Below are 17,352 nucleotides of genomic sequence, written 5' to 3' on the forward strand. Positions count from 1 at the left end.
ATCATGTGGCCGTTAAAAATTTAATTACAGGATTTATTTAACAATGTCTGCTCTAATAATTAATGAAAAGGCAGCAGAACATAAAGTTTTGTGGATATCTTCTACGGTACCTAAGGAATAAAATTAGTATGCCCACACTCATACACGGACTAGAAAGGAACCAGCAAGATGAAAATAATGATATTTTCAGGTTTGAGGTCACAGATGATTTTTATTTTCTTTATTACTAATTATTTGTACAAAACAAAAATCAGGAGGGAAAAAAAACCTTTAAGGAGGGTCCAAAGTGAACTACATTATAATGAATCATGTGGTTCAAGGGTAAACTAAGGCCTCAAATAAGAGTTTCTTGGATTTTATGATCATAACAAGGGGATTAAAAAATAAACGTATTTTTCAGCCCCCCCAAAAAGTGGCACTAAGTGGCTACAAAAAGAAAAGTGAAGTGGGATGAATATCTGGAAAGACTCCCTAACAGTAAAAATCATCAGACTGTAGCCTGGTATCCTAGGCTAAGTTCCATTGCTGAGGTATTTAGAAGCAACACCCTAGACACTATACTGTAGGAATCTGCCCTGAGCTGGCACCACAGAGACACAGAAGTAGTTTCATGAGGTTTTTCCATCACACAATTTGGTTGGCTAATCTATAAATACATGACATTTGCACATAAACACTAAGGTTTTCATACCAAGAAAGGAACAACAAACCTTACCTGGGAAGTGCCAAACAGAGTTCTGCCCCACAATCCTTGGATAGGAGACACAGGTACCAATTGGCAGCATAGTGGAACCCACTGATTGATACTAGTTTGGTTCCTCTAGAGAAAGAAAAAAACAGTATCAGGAATCTAAATCAGACTCCATATCTAGAAAGCAAAGAGGGTACCTAAATTTAGAAATCCTATCGAAAGAGTGCACATGAGAAGAGACATTTCGATTGGAGCCAGGACCAAGCTTCCCATGCTCATCTCTCCAAGGCTAAATGGTACCCCTGCCTATTCCTGGTCACATGGACTAAAAGAATTCTGGCAATAGCCTCAAGCAGGGGGACTTCTGGCACTATACAGTAATATTACCATTTTGAATTACAGTTTGTAATGCCTTTTCATAAACTAATCTCATCTCCATAAAATCCCCTTATAGTAAACAGTGCTGGGATTATCATCATCCCCAAGTGAATGAAGACACAGGCAGAAGTTTAATGGGTGGGAAAATGTGAAACAGCCTGATTTCTAAGACAAAAGAAAGATTATGTGGCTCTTAGAGCTATGACTGAAATTAATTTTCCCTCCAGCATCAGCTGAACTCAGAAGGATCTCTTGGCCACAAAACTAGGCAGACTAGGAAAAGTGTCTTATTAAATAAGAAACTTTTTTTCCCCCATAATCCTGAGACATTCCACTGTACAAATGGCATTGATGTACGCAGCAATCTCTATTCTAAGAACCAACTCCAGTGGATCCAAGGGTTGATTTCTCCTAACCTGTAGACTTTGTACAGCCCATAATGAGGATTGAACACAAAAATTGTTTGAAAATACTCTGCCAAGCAGAGTGTAATACTAGGAGTCAAAGACCTGAATTCTAGTTTAGACCTAGCTACTCTAATATCTTTATAAGTACTTTAAACTCTACTTCACATTCAAGTTTCTTCATAGTAATTTTCACTAATATCACGAGCATTTACTATGTGCCAGGTACTTTTCTAGCTGCTCTACATATATAAACTCAATGGATAGAGCATCCGCCTACCACATGGGAGGTCAGCAGTTCAAACCCTGGGCCTCCTTGACCCACGTGGAGCTGGCCCATGCGCAGCACTGATGCGCGCAAGGAGTGCCCTGCCATGTAGGGGTGTCCCCCACGTAGGGGAGCCCCATGGGCAAGGAGTGTGCCCTGTAAGGACAGCCGCCCAGCGCAAAAGAAAGTGCAGCCTGCCCAAGAATGGCACTGCACACACAGAGCTAACACAACAAGATGACACAGCAAAAAGAAACACAGATTCCTGGTGCCACTGATAAGAAGCGGTCACAGAAGAACACACAGTGAATGGGCACAGAGAGCAGACAACTGGGGGAGGGGGAGAGAAATTTTAAAAAATAAAAATTTTTTTAAAAAGCTGTTTTTAAATAAATAGGTTGAAAAGGTAAAAGAAATATTCCAAGGTCCATTCTAACACTAATACACTATGACCTAGTCTTGAACCAATTAAAACATAGCACAGTATTGTAAAACGAGCCATGTACTTGGAGTCAGAAAGTACTAATTCGACTCTTGGTTCCAATGCTTTTAAGTTATATATTAACTTATCAACCTCTATGAGCCTATAAAACAAAGATAAAATCCCTACTTCTCAAAATTTTAAAAGAAATTAACAAATGTATCTCATAGTAAGACTACCTCAATAAATATTAAGTTTAATCTGAATATTTCCTCATGAGTAGGCAGATAGGGGCAGTGGTGGGGTGGTGAAAAAAGGATTTTAAACCTAGAGATGCTTTCTAAAGTGTCCCACTGTCAAAAATTGTACAATTTTTTTTTTTTTTTTTTTAAGATTTTATTTTCCCCCATCACCTCATTGTTTGTGCTTGCTGTGTCTGTTCATCTTCTTTTCTTTAGGAGGCACCGGGGAACTGAAACCAGGACCTCCTATATGGGAAGGAAGTGCCTAATTGTTTGAGCCATCTCCATTCCCTGCTTTGTTGTGTCTCTTGCTGCATCATCTTGTTGAGTCAGCTTGCTGCACCTGCCCATCACACCAGCTCACTGTCTTCTTTAGGAGGCACTGGGAATCGAACCATGGGTCTCCCATGTGGTAGGCAGGAGCTCAATCACTTGAGCCACATCTACTTCCCAATTATTTCTAACAGCCACTCACAGCATTGTATATTTCTAACAGCCACTCACAGCATTGTATATTTCAAATGAAAAGTAAAGCTAAGGTTTATACGTGGAATGGTTTTCAAATGAGACAGTTACTAGCTTTTTAATGCTGACAGATTTATCAGAATCATTCAAAGTCTGATATTCCTTTTCTAAAAACATGAATTTAGGATAAGATGAAAATTCTTATCCCAAGTTTAGGGCATGGGGGGTGGGGAGGGGAGAAGCAAGAAGAAATTACAAGTAAAACAATGAAAACTTTTGGAAAAATGTGTTGAAATTCTTCAAAAAAAATCTTCCAATAGCAAAAATTTTCTCCATGATTTTGGCTCTACTTGGTCTTATGCCAATACTTTATATCAGTTCTTACTAAAAGAGCAATCAGCTCTGTTCTTTCCTTCTCTAATCCTACAACAACAATTCTTGCCCAAATCATTAATTAACTGAAACTGCTAAGGCCTGCTATAAATAGTTGTGTGATCCTGAACTAGTTACTTAAGGCTCTGGGCCTCCATTTTCCCTTAGGTAAAATGGGGAGAGTAAAAGCTACCTTACAGGGAGCAGATATGGCTCAAGAGTTGAATGCCTGCTTCCCACATGGGAGGTCCCAGGTTTGGTTCCCAGTGCCTCCTAAAAACAAACAAATGAAAATACAAGCAAACAAGCAAAGGAACCAACTCAGGGAAGCCAATGTGGCTCAGTGGTTGAGTGCTAGCTTCCCACACATAAGGTCCTGTGTTCAATCCCCAGCCTGGTAACTTAAAAAAAAAAGCTACCTTGCAGAAGTGATGCAAGGAACATTTGTAAAAGCACTCTGAAAACAGTAAATCATGTTCAAAGGCTTTACTAACAATTGTTAACTGAATTTTGTAAGTAAGCTCTGCTTTTCTCAGCCAACTGTCATAGCAGCAAGAACCATATTCCTAAAATCTTGTTTTAAACCTGGCATTCTCTTTCTCAAAAGTTTGCAGTGGCTCCAAGTCCCTCTTTAATCAAACCTAAACACTGACCTTTAGAGGTCTAACCAATTCGGCCTTTCTTGATTCATCTTTGTACTTACACAAACTGCCTTGTATTTACCATTCAGCAGTACCAAAACCTGACTCAGACTCGGGTTTGGGAATCACTACTCCACTCCACACAAGTCAATTCCCGTTTCTTTTTCTGTTTCTCATCTTCACCCCTACACACACCATAATCTCATTTGCTTCATGAAATCCCTCCAGATTCCTGGATCTACTGACTCTACTTGGTTATTTTTCCTTCCCATCTTTCTCAATACCTCATTTATAAATATGAGTCTGTGGAAGTACTTATTTCTCCTCTCTTATAGGTATTAATATATTAGGCTTATAAACAATTAGCATACCTCAATTTCTCCCAAGTTCAGAAAAAAATTTATAGCCATCTCCTGTAGTTAAAAACATTGTTACAACAGGATAAATAAACATTTAGTAAGTGGAAACTAGTTTATCTTTTTGCCTCACCAACACTGCAAATCAGTTTTTTTAAAAGATGGCTTTCATGATTTGTTTCCTTTGCTTATTGCCAACATTTTTCAATATATTCTAGGGGAGTAGATGTAGCTCAGGGGCTGGGTGCCTGCTTCCTATGTACAAGGTCCTGGGTTCAATCTCTGGTACCTCCTAAAAATTTTTTTAAAACTTTAAGAATATTCTGATAAAGTAACTCTTTTTGACTATTCTTTAATCAGTCCACAGACAGGCTTGTTTCTGCATGTGGTCTTTAAGATACATAGTATTTTCTTTGGCTCACTCATAAACTGAAATGGCTTTACATGTAGGTAGCCACAGTATCTTCTACTCTTAATTCCCCACTGGTGCCTGTATTCTAAATACCATGGAGTCTACTTCAACTCCACAGCCCAAAGAAGAAATTCTACTGTAGCAGACTCTCAAGTTACAATGTGGCATGCTACAGGGTAATTCTACAGACAGGAGGACCAGAAAAAGTCCAACCATTGAATCAAAAATTACTGAATACCCTGAATGTTGAGGGTGGGGAGGTGTCCAATTTGAGCTTTCAAAAGACTGATCACATATAAGGAGAAACCGAACAAATCAGTAAATTCATTAAGGATGAGGGGTCAGGTTTTTATCAGAAAGGAATTACAGGGAAGCGGCTGTGGCTCAACTGACAGAGTGTCCACCTACCATATAGGAGTTCCAGGGTTCAGTATTCAAGGCCTCCTGACCAGCATGGCGAGTTGGCCCACACCCAGTGCTGCCACACAAAAGGAGTGCCCTCCCATGCAGGGGTGGCCCCCATGTGGGGAAGCCCCACATGCAAGGAGTGCACCCTGCAAGGAGAGCTGCCCCACATGAAAAAGAGCACAGCCTGCACAGGAGTAGCACCGCACACACAGAGAGCTGACACAGCAAGATGATGCAACAACAACCACCACCACCAAAAAAGAAAAACAGATTCCCAGTGCCATTGACAAGAATGCAAGTGGACACAGCAAAAGGATATAGAGCAGACAATCGGGGGTGGGGGAAGGGGAGAGAAATAAAAATCTTTAAAAAAAAAAAAAAAAAAAGGAATTACAAATAAGGAAAGAAGCTAAAACAAACCCTGTAGTATTGCATTGGCTTTAATATATAATATATGGATTTTAAATATAGAGAGATTAATAGGTTTATGTGTAGTTCTATCTATGCATACACATATATGTACTTCCTAATCTATTCTGGCAGGGCCTGGAGGCAATGACACCACAGTAGCAATAAACACAGAAAACACCCAGATCATGGTTTCTAAATAGCATTATCCACTAGAAGAAACTAGTTTTGGGGGGAAAAAAGTTGACTCCAGAGCAGGGTGGCAAAGAAAAGACAAGATGAGACTGGACCATCTTGTACCAGAAAGTAAGTGTGTGCTCAGAGAATGATGGAGAATTTCAAAGGAACAAAGAACTAGCTTTAAGGATCCCACTGGCCAAGTGCGATCATTTGAGCATCAAAATAAATGAGTGTTATAGATTGTAATTCTTGAGTAAAACTGTAATGCCTGAGGCCATACTGATATACAAAAATGAAAAGAGAAGAAAAGCTTTATCTTACAGCAGAAGAATTAAGTATCTCCCCTCAAAATATCTGCTAATTTTACAGTGGAGAAACCTACCAGACACCAACTTAAATAATAGTGTTAACACCAGTCATGGGACAAGTTGAAATTGTGTGCTTCCTGATATAATACAATAAGAAAAATGCACCTTGAGGTATTATTGCCCAAAAAAGTGCATTATTTATGCAGAAACAGTCCAAACTGAGGGATATTTTGCAAAGACACTGGCTTGTATTCTTCAAAAATGCCAACATCATGAAAGACAAAGAAGCCATTTCAGATTGAAGGAGATAAAGAAATATAACAAATAAATACAACATGCAATCCTGGATAGGATCCTTTTGCTATAAAGGACTTTACAGGGACAATAAAACAAAGCCTGCAAAGCTATTATTGGATCAATGTTAATTTCTTGATTTTGACATTTATATACTGTATTGTATTATGGAATAATGGGCATCATATCTTCAACCTGTATGGTTCAGAAAAAAATAGTTTTATATCGACAAGGGGGTAGAGAAAGGATTAGGGAGAAGAGAAACAAGTGAAGAAGAGAGAGGGAGGAAGGGGAGGGGAACAGATAGAATGATAAGGCAAATACATTAAAATGGTTAGCAACTGGGGAATATGGGTGAAAGTATACAGGGGCTTTTTCTCTTTTGCAAATTTTCAGATTAGAAATTATCTCAAAGTTTTTAAAATTTATATTATACACCTATATAATGTGGGCCCAATAAAACAAACATGTGCATCCCATAGATCAGTACCTCTGGACCTAGTTTAATGTTACCTTTACAAGAGATCAGTGAGAAAAGCGGAGAGTGAAGATCTCTGAAATTCCCTCCTCCATTAAAAAAAAAAAAAAAATGTTCAAATCAACTTTTTCAGAACTCTGGAAATTAAGCAAAGGCTAGCAACAATCCCAGAAGTGTTTATTCAAGAAAAACAGGTGAATTTCCTTAAGAACAGTGAACTTTATAGCATTTTAACTTACCCTAGTCCCCTCCTCACCTCTACAGCTCTGTAGTAGCCAACATAATTCCGGTGAAAACCAACAGCTTGGCAGCCACAGGATAGGACAGAAAAGGGTTGCTATGCCTTCAAAGTCTCATTCACAGAGAACTGGCATTATTTGATCTATCTGGTAATTACCTGGAAGACCCCACTTACAAGGCTGCCTTTATTTGATTTGGAGCTCAGCCAGAGTGAGGGAAAAAAAGAAAAAAAAAGCCTTTTCCCCTGGAGCATTTGTTGCAACAAATAGAGGCAATTGTTAACTTTGTGGTGGCTGCAGGTGGTAGATAACAGCTGTAGTAAATAATAGGCTAAAAAAGTTTTAAAAGGAAAGGTAGGAAGTGAGATCTCCATAGGGGCTTTGAACAACTCAGACATGTTCTTGGGATACTAGAAGGCCATGTGCATGTATAGGGCTGTGCATACACACACACCTAGAGGGAGGCATATGCTCAGGAAAGACATGGGAAGGCCCAAAGCTCTCACATATTGCTGAACTTTAGGCTCTGCACAAGCAGGAAGTGAAGGATAAGAAAGAACTGTCAAACTGCCTGGGTGAAGTGTCAAAGGTGTGCTCCAAAATGCAGACAGGGCCCCTCAGCAAAGACTGGGACACTTACTGGTTCCAGGAATTTAAGGAAATCTCTACTCAATCATGACCCGACCACTAAGCTGAGCAGAAACCTCCAAGGCAAAAATCACAAAGAACACAAACTTTACGGAATGAATTCAGAGAAGTCACTAAAACTGACACAACAAGGAGTATCAACAACAATCCCTGGAGAAGTAAAAAATTCTGAGTTCTAGAGTGTCACATTATATTACAAAAACTCAGGTTTTCAACAAAAAATTAAAAGACATGCAAAGAAACAAGGAAGTATGACCCTTAACAGGAAAAACAGCATCAGGAGAAACTGTCCCTCAGGAAGTCTAGATGCTATACTAGACAAAGACTTTAAATTAGCTATTCTAAATATATTCAAAGATCTAAAGAAAATCATGTGTAAAGAACTATTGGGAAGTAGAATATCAATAAAGAGAAAGTCTTAAGTTGAGAAGAATAACTGAAATGACGAATTCAATAGAGGGGTTCATTAGCCTAAGGCCAAGTAATTCAAGAACTTGAAAATAAATCAACTAAAAGTATCCAGTCAGAGAAAGAGAAACAAAAAGAAAAAGTTTCAGAGACTTCTGAGATACCATCAAATGTATCAATATATGCACAATGGGAGACCAAGAAAGAAAAGAATGGGACAGAAAGATGTGAAGAAATAAAGGGAGAAAACTTCCCAAATTTGATGAAAAACATTCACAAATCCATGATACTCAACAAACTCCAAGTAGGATAAACTCAAGGAGATTCACAATGAAACATATCATAATTAAACTGTCACATGACAAAGCTGCAAGAGAAAAGCAACTCATCATGTTCAAGGGATACTAAATAAGATGAAGTCATATAGCCTCAAACCATGGAGGCCAGAAAGTAGTGGGATGATGCTGCAATCAGCTCACAAAAGGTTGGCTCGAAGGGAAGGCAACACAGAACTTACAAAATAAAGGGACAGAGACACAAGAGAGGAGATAAAGCTGGGACCAGGGGACTCACAGCTTCTGGAACTGAGAGCCTACACCCTAGTTTCCACCTTGTATTTATTGGAAACTACCAAGCAGCTGTTTGCTATTAGAGCTGCATCATCTACAATAATAGGGAATAACTGCAACATCTACAATAGAACAGCTGAAACTTTCCCACATTTCCCCCCTTTTGTTTTTGCTAAGTTTACACAAACGACGTTTCATTGATTAACAAAGCTTCCTGTATGATACTTTCACTTTCAGGTTTGAACAATACTCATTAAGTTTTTTTCCTCAATACATTCAACAAGGTACACTTATATATCGCTTATAGTTCATCAAATCTCATAAGTACACAATATGTTTCATTATTAAAGTTCTGATTAGTATTCAAGCATTTTATACATAATCCATAACTGCAACAACAATAAGACTTCCATCTAACAGACATTTAATAAATAGACTTTCATTTCTCATGGGCTTAAGATTCCCAACTAACAAGGCTATATAGGCCAGTACTCGCTATTAGCACTGGCCACATACAATTCACAGGCTAAGTGGTTACAAACTCCATTGACAGGAGAAAACATATGTATCAAATACAGTAAGGAGTATAGTTTTGTCTTATCCAAACATTTAAGAATTTGATTGAGAAGCAGGGACCTTACAGTTTGTCCCAATTGTTTCCCTTTTCCAGGCCCTTGAAATACCATTGTCTGATGTTTCTTAGTAGGGTCACTACCACAGGTTTCTTCTATGCAGCCAGATTCATTGCCATTAGGCCAGGGCAGAAAGCCTTGAAGAACTGCAAAAGTCCATTGCTGACCTTTTCACACAGTTTTTGTACTTTTTGTATTCATTCAGTTGTTTTACTTTTACAAAACACATTAGTTTACTGAATACTATCACAATACTTTTATAACTTACTATATGCATACTAGTTCTGTCCTGCATATTTTAGGACAAAATACATCTTATAACATTTCATGTTTTTTCTATCTTTTTCTTTTTTTCTTCCTTTCTCTTTCTTTCTGGGCACCCGCCCTTCTCTTTTTCTTTCTCACAAACACAAACAATTACAACACACACACTGACACTGAACAAACAGACAAACACAAAAGCACTTTCAAATCTATTAATCTAGAATTTCTTCATTGCTTCCTTTTATAATTCAACATTTCTTTTCCAGTTTTCCTCCTCTCAATTTCTTTCTGAATCTCTTTCTGTCCCAAAGTCATACTTGCTTTATGATGCCATGCTGGAACAAGTTCTGTCGTTTAGATACTTTGATGTAAAGCCATTCCAGTCTTCGGAATGAGACCCAGCCATGCAGTTTCCAGCTTCTGTTTCTCCATCTGTGACCAGAGGTTCTGGGTCCCACAGGAACTTTGCTTGTCCCTTGGCATTCATGGTATGACTTTATCCAAGGAGCTGGTATCCACACAAGACGTTCTCCATTTCCTGAGGGAATACAAGCAAACCCTCGAGGACTTCAAAAGGTTTTCCAAACCACTCAGGGCTCTGCACTGTTACACCAACTTTAGTTTTGCTCAAGACGATCCTTCTTCCCTTCAGGTCTCTTTTCAATGCCAGTTGCTGCAGCCTTTTTCCCTTCGAGTTCCTGATCAGGCACCAGTTGCTGAGCTTCCCTTTGTGCCCCACGTTGGCACCAGTTGCTGCAATCAGCTCACAACAGGTTGGCTCGAAGGGAAGGCAACACAGAACTTACAAAATAAAGGGACAGAGAGACACAAGAGAGGTGATAAAGCTGGGACCAGGAGTCTCATAACTTCTGGAACTGAGAGTCTCGACCCTAGTTTCCACCTTGTATTTATTGGAATCTACCAAGCAGCTGTTTGCTATTAGAACTGCAACACCATCTACAATAATAAGGAACAACTGCAACATCTACAATAAGGCAATATCTATAACAGCACAGGTGAAACTCTTTTTCCCACAGGATGACATATTCAAATTGGAAAGGAAGAATTAAAACTTTCCCTATATGCAGATGATATGATCCTATATACAAAAAATCATGAAAAATCCACCAAAAAAAAGCTCCTAGAGATAATAAATGAATTTGGCAGTGTTGCAAGGTACAAGGTCAACACCGCAAAATCGGTAGTGAATGTAATGAATAATTGGAAAAAGAAATCAAGAAAAAAATTTCATACACAATAGCAACTAAAATAACCAAATATCTGGAAATAAATACAACCAATGGTGTAGAGGGCTTGTACACAGAAAACTACAAAACACTGCTAAAAGAAATTAAAGACCTATATAAATGAAAGGACATTTCATGTCCATGGACTGAAAGACTAACTATCATTAAGATGTCAATACTACCCAAAGCAATTTATATATTCAATGCAATCCCAACCAAAATTCCTACAATCTTCTTTACAAAATGGAAAGTTCAATCATCAAATTTATATGTGGGAAGCAGATGTGGCTCAAAAGATTAAGCTCCCGCCTACCACATGGGAGGTCCCAGGTTCGGTTTCCAGTGCCTCCTAAAGAGGATGAGCAAGACAGTGAGCTGACAGGACAGGCAGGCATGGCGAGCTGATGCAACAAGATGATACAACAAGAGACACAATGGGGAAAACATAATGAGAGACAAAACAAAGTAGGGAACAAAAGTGGCTCAAGTGATTAGGCACCTCCCTCCCACACTGGAGATCCTGGATTTAGTTCCTGGTGCTCCCTAGAAAAAAAGGAAGATGAACAAGACAAAGCAAATGCAGAATGAGGGGGTGGGGGAAAACAAATAAATAAATAAATCTCTTTTAAAAATTTATATGGAAAAGTAAGAAGCCCCAAAAACTAAAGCCACCTTGAAAATGAAGAATGAAGTTGGAGGACTCACACTTTCCAATTTTAAAACTTATTACCAAGCCACAGTAAACAAAACAGCATGGTACTGGCACAAGGAGAGTCATATAAACCAATGGAATAAAATTGAAAGCTCAGACATCAACTCTTATATTTATGGCCAGCTGATTTTTTTTTAATTCTTAAATCAAGGGGAGCAGGTATAGCTCAGTGGTTGAACGGCTACTTCCCATGTACAAGGTCCTGGATTCAATTCCCAGTACCTCCATAAAAAAAGAAAAATTAAATCAATATTATTGACACATACTAATAAAACATACAATCTATCCAAAGTGTACAATCAATGGTATCTTTACACCATTGTGAAATTACACAGATGGGCATTCATCATATCAATCATTATTAGATAATTTCCATCATTCCATTAATAATGATAATAATACATTTTAAAAACAGGCAAAAAAAGCCTCTACCCCTAAATAATCACCTCTTATTCTCTCTTATGCTTCCCCTGCCATATATAGCTAATATCTCACATGAGGTTTCTCTACACTACACAGTCCCGTGTTAGATTTTTTAGCTTTCCTTCTAGAAATACATGACTCTCCCTTTCAACAAATGTCATACCTATATTTAGCATTGCTAGTTACAAACATAACCATGTGCTTTCACCATTTCTATTCATTTCCAAAGATTTACAAACAATCTTTTTGCCAGTTCTGCACAGATTAACCCTCAGCTTTCCATTCTCTAACCTCACCTATTTTCTGGTGACCTATATTCAAATTACTAACTCCATGAATTTACACAATATATTTAGTTAAGAATAGCACAATCATACAGCATTTATCCTTCTGTGTCTGGCTTGCTTCACTCAATATAATGTCCTCCAGTTTCATCCATGTTGCCATGTTTTATAACTTCATTTCCTCTTACAGCTGCATAATATTTCACTGTATATATACACCACAATTTGTTTATCCATTCATCTGTTGATATACACCTGGGCTGTTTCCATGGCTTAGCAATCATGAATAACGCCACTATGAACACTGGTATGCAGATGTCTGTTTGTGTCAGTGCTCTCAGTTCTTCTGGATATATTTTTAGTAGTGGCATTGCCAGGTCACATGGCAAATCTGTACTCGACTTCCTTATGAACTGCCAAACAATTCTTCACAGAAGCTGTACCATTCTACATTCCTACCAACAGCGGATAAGCATTTCTCTCTCCACATCCTGTCCAACTTGTATTTTCTGTCTTTTTAATAGTGGCCATTCTAAGAGGTATGAAATGATATCTCATTGTAGCTTTGATCTACAATTCCTTAATTGCTAGAAATGTTGAACACTTTTTTTTTTTTGCCAATTATATTTCTTCTTTGGACAAATATCTATTCAAGTCTTTTGTCCATTTTTTAATCAGGTCATTTGTCTTTTTATTGTTGAGTTGTAGCATCTCTTTATATACGATAGATAATAAACCCTTATCAAATATGTGATTTCCAAATATTTCCTCCCATTGAGTCAGTTGCCCTTTCACCATTTTGACAAAATCCTTTGAGGTACACAAGTGTTTAATTTTGAGGAGGTCCAAATTATCTGTTTTCCTTTTTCATGCTTATGTTCTGGGTGTAAGGTCCAAGAAACCACTACCTACCACAAGATCTTAAAGATGTTTCTCAACATTATCTTATAGTAGTTTTATGCTCCTAACTTTTATATTTTGATCCAATTTGAGTTGACTTTTTTTTTTAAGATTTATTTTATTTTATTCCCCCACTCCCATGCCAGTTGTCTGTTCTCTGTGTCTATTTGCTGCGTGTTCTTCTTTGTCCACTTCTGTTGTTGTCAGCGGCACGGGAATCTGTGTTTCTTTTTGTTGCATCATCTTGTTGTGTCAGCTCTCCATGTGTGCAGCACCATTCTTGGGCAGGCTGAACTTTCTTCACGCTGGGCGGCTCTCCTTACGGGGTGCACTCCTTGCACATGGGGCTGCCCTACACAGGGACACCCCTGAGTGGCACGGCACTCCTTGCGCGCATCAGCACTGCACATGGGCCAGCTCCACATGGGTCAAGGAGGCCCAGGGTTTGAACCACGGACCTCCCATGTGGTAGACGGACGCCCTAACCACTGGGCCAAGTCCACTTCCCTTGAGTTCACTCTTGTACAGGGAGTGAGGTAGGGGTCATCTTTCATTCTTCTGGCTATGGATATTCAGTTCTCCCAGTACCATTTGTTGAAGAGACTCTTTTGTCCCAGTAAAGTGGACTTGGTAGGCTTGTCAAAAACAGTTGGCCTTAGAGGTGAGGGTTTACTTCTAGACTCTCAATTCTACTCTACTGATCAACATGTCCATCTTTATGCTGCTTTGATTACTGTAGCTTTGTAATATATTTCAAGGTCAGGTGGTTAAGAGTCCTCCCATATCACTCTTCTTTTTTTTAGGATGTTTTTGGCTATTCTGTGCCCTTTCCCTTCCAAATAAATTTGATAATTTTTTATTTCTATAAAATAGGTTATTGGAATTTTTATTGGCATTGTATTGAATCTATAAGTTGGTATGGGTAGGATTGAGATTTCATGATATTCAGTCTTCCAATCCATGAACAGGGAATATCTTTCCATTTGTTTAGGTCTTCTTTGATTTCTTTTAGTAGTGTTATGTAGTTTTCTGAATATAGGACCTATACATCAGTTAAATTGATGCCTAGATGTTTGAGTCTTTGTGTTCCTATTGTAAACGGATTTTTTTCTTGATTTTCTTCTCAGCTCGCTCATTACTAGTATGTAGAAATGTGTGTTGATTTTGTATTCTGCCACTGTGCTGAATTCATTTATTAGCTCAAGCAGCTTTGCTGTAGACATTTCAGGATTTTCTAAATATAGGATCATGCCTTCTGTGAATAGTGAGAGTTTTAAATCCTCTTTTCCAATTTGGATGCCTTTTATTTTTTTCTTTCCTAATTTCTCTAGCTAGAACTTCTAGCACAATGTTGAATAACAGTGGTGACAGTGGTCCTCCTTGTGTTATTCCTGATCTTAGAAGGAAAGCTTTCAGCCTCTTCCCACTATAATGCTGGCTGTGGGATTTTCTTATATAACCTTTAAAATGCTGAGGAACTTTCCTTCTATACCTACCTTTTGAAGCATTTGTAATAAGAAAGGATGCTGGATTTTGTCAAATGCCTTTTCTGCATCAAGTAAGAAGATCATGTGTTTTTTTTTCCCTTCGATTTGTTAATGTGGTGTATTATATTAATTGACTTTCTTATGTTGAAACATCCTTGCATATTAGGAATAAAACCCACTTGTTTGTGGTGCATAATTTTTTAAATATGCTGTTGGATTCTATCTGTAAGTATTTTGTTAGGGATTTTTGCATCAGTGTTCATTAGCAAGATTGGTCTATAATTTTCCTATAGTATCTTTATCTGGTTTTGGTATTAAGATTAAATGGGCTTCATAAAATGAGTTGGGTAATTTTCCCTCCTCTTCAATTTTTTGGAAGAGTTTAAACAGGATTTGTGTTAGTTCTTCTTGAAATGCTTGGCAGAATTCACCTCTAAAGCCATCTGGTCCTGTTGGGAGATCTTTTCCCCTGAGATGGCTCCCTCATCTATTTTGCTCATTGTTTTTGCTTGTTATTTTTGCCCTTATTGTCTCCTCGTCGTTTTTATTTTGTTTTAGGGTTTTTTTTGTGGGGGAGGGGTTGTTTGTTGTTTTTGCTTATTTTCTTTTTTTTCTTTAGGAGCCACTGGGAACTGACCAGGGACCTCCCATATGAAAGACAGGCACTCAACTGCTTGAACCACATCTGTTCCCCTAGAATTTTTATGACAAATTCAATCTCTTTAAATGTGATTGGTTTGCTGAGTTCTTGTATTTCTTCTAAAGTCAATGTAGGTTGTACATTTCTAGGAATTTGTCCATTTCATCTAGGTTGTCTCATTTGTTGGCATACAGTTTCCTATAGATCCTTTTTATTTCTGTAGGGTCAGTCATAACTTGCCCCCTTTCATTTCTGAGTTTATTTATTTGCATCTTTTTTTTTCTTTGTTAGTCTAGCTAGGAGTTTGTCGATTTTATTGATCTTCTCAAAGAACCAGCTTTTAGTTTGTTGATTTTCTCTTTTTTCCCCTGAATTTCATTTATTTCTGACATAATCGTTATAATTCTTTCCTTCTGCTTGCTTTGGGATTGATTTGTTGTTCTTTTTCTAGTTCCTTTGGTGTTCAGTTAGGTTTGATTTTAGCTCTTCTTTTTTATTAGAGATGTTTAGGGCTATAAATTTTCCTCTCACTGCCTTTGCTGTATCCTATAAGTTTTTTTTTCCAGAAGTTTTGATAAAATGTGTTCTCATTTTCACTAGTCTTGAGATACTTATAATTTCTTCTTTGATCCTGTGAATATTTAGGAATGTGTTTAGCCTCCATACATATGCAAATGTTCCCATTTCCCATCTATTACTGATTTCCAGCTTCAGTCCATTATGTCTAAGAAGATGCTTTGCATAATTTTAGTCTTTTTATATTTATTGAGACCTGATTTGTGACCCAACATACAGTCTATCCTCAAGAAAGATCCATGAGCACTTGAGAAGAAAGTATAATCCACTAATTTGGGATGCAATGGTCTGTATATGTCTGTTAAGTCTAGTTCATTTATTATATTGTTCAATTTGTTTCCTTGTTGCTCTTCTGTCTAGTTGTTCTATCTAATGATATGAGTGTTATGTTGAAGTCTCCAACTATTATTGTAGAGCTGTCTTATTTATCCCTTCAGTTTTGCCTGTGTTTTACTCATGTATTTTAGGGAACCCTGGTTAGGTGCATAGGAACCCTGGTTACTACTTTCTGGTGGATTATCCCTTTTATTAATATATAATGGCCTTCCGCATCTCTTATCTTTTTTCTTTTTTCTTTTTGCATTTAAAGTTTGTTTTGTCCAATAATAGTGTAGCTACCTTGCTCTTTTTTGGTTACTATTTGCATAAAGTATCTTTTTCCAAGCTTTCATTTTAAGCCAGTTTTTATCCCTGGGTCTAAGGTGAGTTTCTTGTAGCATATGCATGGTTCACAATTCTTTATCCATTCTGTCATCTTACATCTTTTGATTGAGAAGTTTAATTCATTCATATTCAAAGATATTACTGTAAATGCATTATTTACTTCCACCATTTTATCTTTTGGCCTTCACATGTCATACCTTAATTTCATCTTCTTACTCTTTTGGTTATCTTTTTTTTGGTACCGGGGACTGAACCCAGGACCTTGTACGTGGGAAGCATGTGCTCAACCACTGAACTACGCCCGCCCCCCAGGTTATCCTTTCTGATCTTCCCTTCTACACGTTCCTCCAAACCTCTCTCCTCTCTTTCTTTCAGGCTGTAAGGTTCCTTTTAATACTTCCTGCAAAGATGGATTCTATTCTATAAACTCTTAGTTATGTGTATTTTTTAATATTTTAAACTCACCTTCATATTTGAAGGAAAAGTTTTCTGGATAAAAAATTCTTGGGTGCTCACTTCAACAGCACATATACTCAAATTGGAACAATACAGAGAAAATTAGCATGGTCCCCGTGCAAGAATGGCATGCAAATTCACGAAGCGTTCCATATTTTTTCAACTACAGAAACACTTAAAAGGAATAAAAAGCCCAAGTTTCTTATTAAAAAAACAAATTCTTGGCTGGCAATTTTTCTTGTTCAATGTCCTAATTATACCACTGTCTTCTTGCCTCCATGGTTTCTCATGAGAAATCTACACTAAGTCTTACTAGGCATCCTTTGTATATGAGGGTTTGCTTCTCCCTTGCTGCTCTCAGAATTTTCCCTTTATCTTTGACATCTGACATTCTGAGCAGTGTCTATTTAGATTTATTTTGATGTGCTTCTTGGACATGTAAATTAATTTCTTTCATGAGAGTTGGGAAATTTTCAGC

At 37.7% G+C, this 17,352-nt stretch overlaps 1 protein-coding gene and 1 non-coding gene across 5 annotated transcripts in view; one reads left to right on the plus strand and one right to left on the minus strand.

The window, feature by feature from the left end:
• The window catches only part of UQCC1 (ubiquinol-cytochrome c reductase complex assembly factor 1), a 128,702-nt gene that overhangs the window by 96,627 nt on the left and 14,723 nt on the right, over positions 1–17,352 (minus strand). For 3 of the 4 annotated variants that reach the window (XM_058286975.2, XM_058286974.2, XM_071211657.1), the window contains exon 2: positions 716–820. The exons of the other annotated variant lie outside the window; for it this stretch is intronic. In XM_058286975.2, the coding sequence (XP_058142958.1) occupies positions 716–820 (105 nt within the window). The remainder of the gene's footprint in view (positions 1–715; positions 821–17,352) is intronic. 4 annotated transcript variants of the gene reach the window in all.
• On the plus strand, positions 16,927–17,033 carry LOC111765088 (U6 spliceosomal RNA). The gene has a single exon (XR_002797527.1). It is a non-coding gene; the product is annotated as a U6 spliceosomal RNA (small nuclear RNA).

Source organism: Dasypus novemcinctus, chromosome 24 (assembly GCF_030445035.2).
Source record: "Dasypus novemcinctus isolate mDasNov1 chromosome 24, mDasNov1.1.hap2, whole genome shotgun sequence".
Taxonomy (NCBI): Eukaryota; Metazoa; Chordata; class Mammalia; order Cingulata; family Dasypodidae; genus Dasypus; species Dasypus novemcinctus.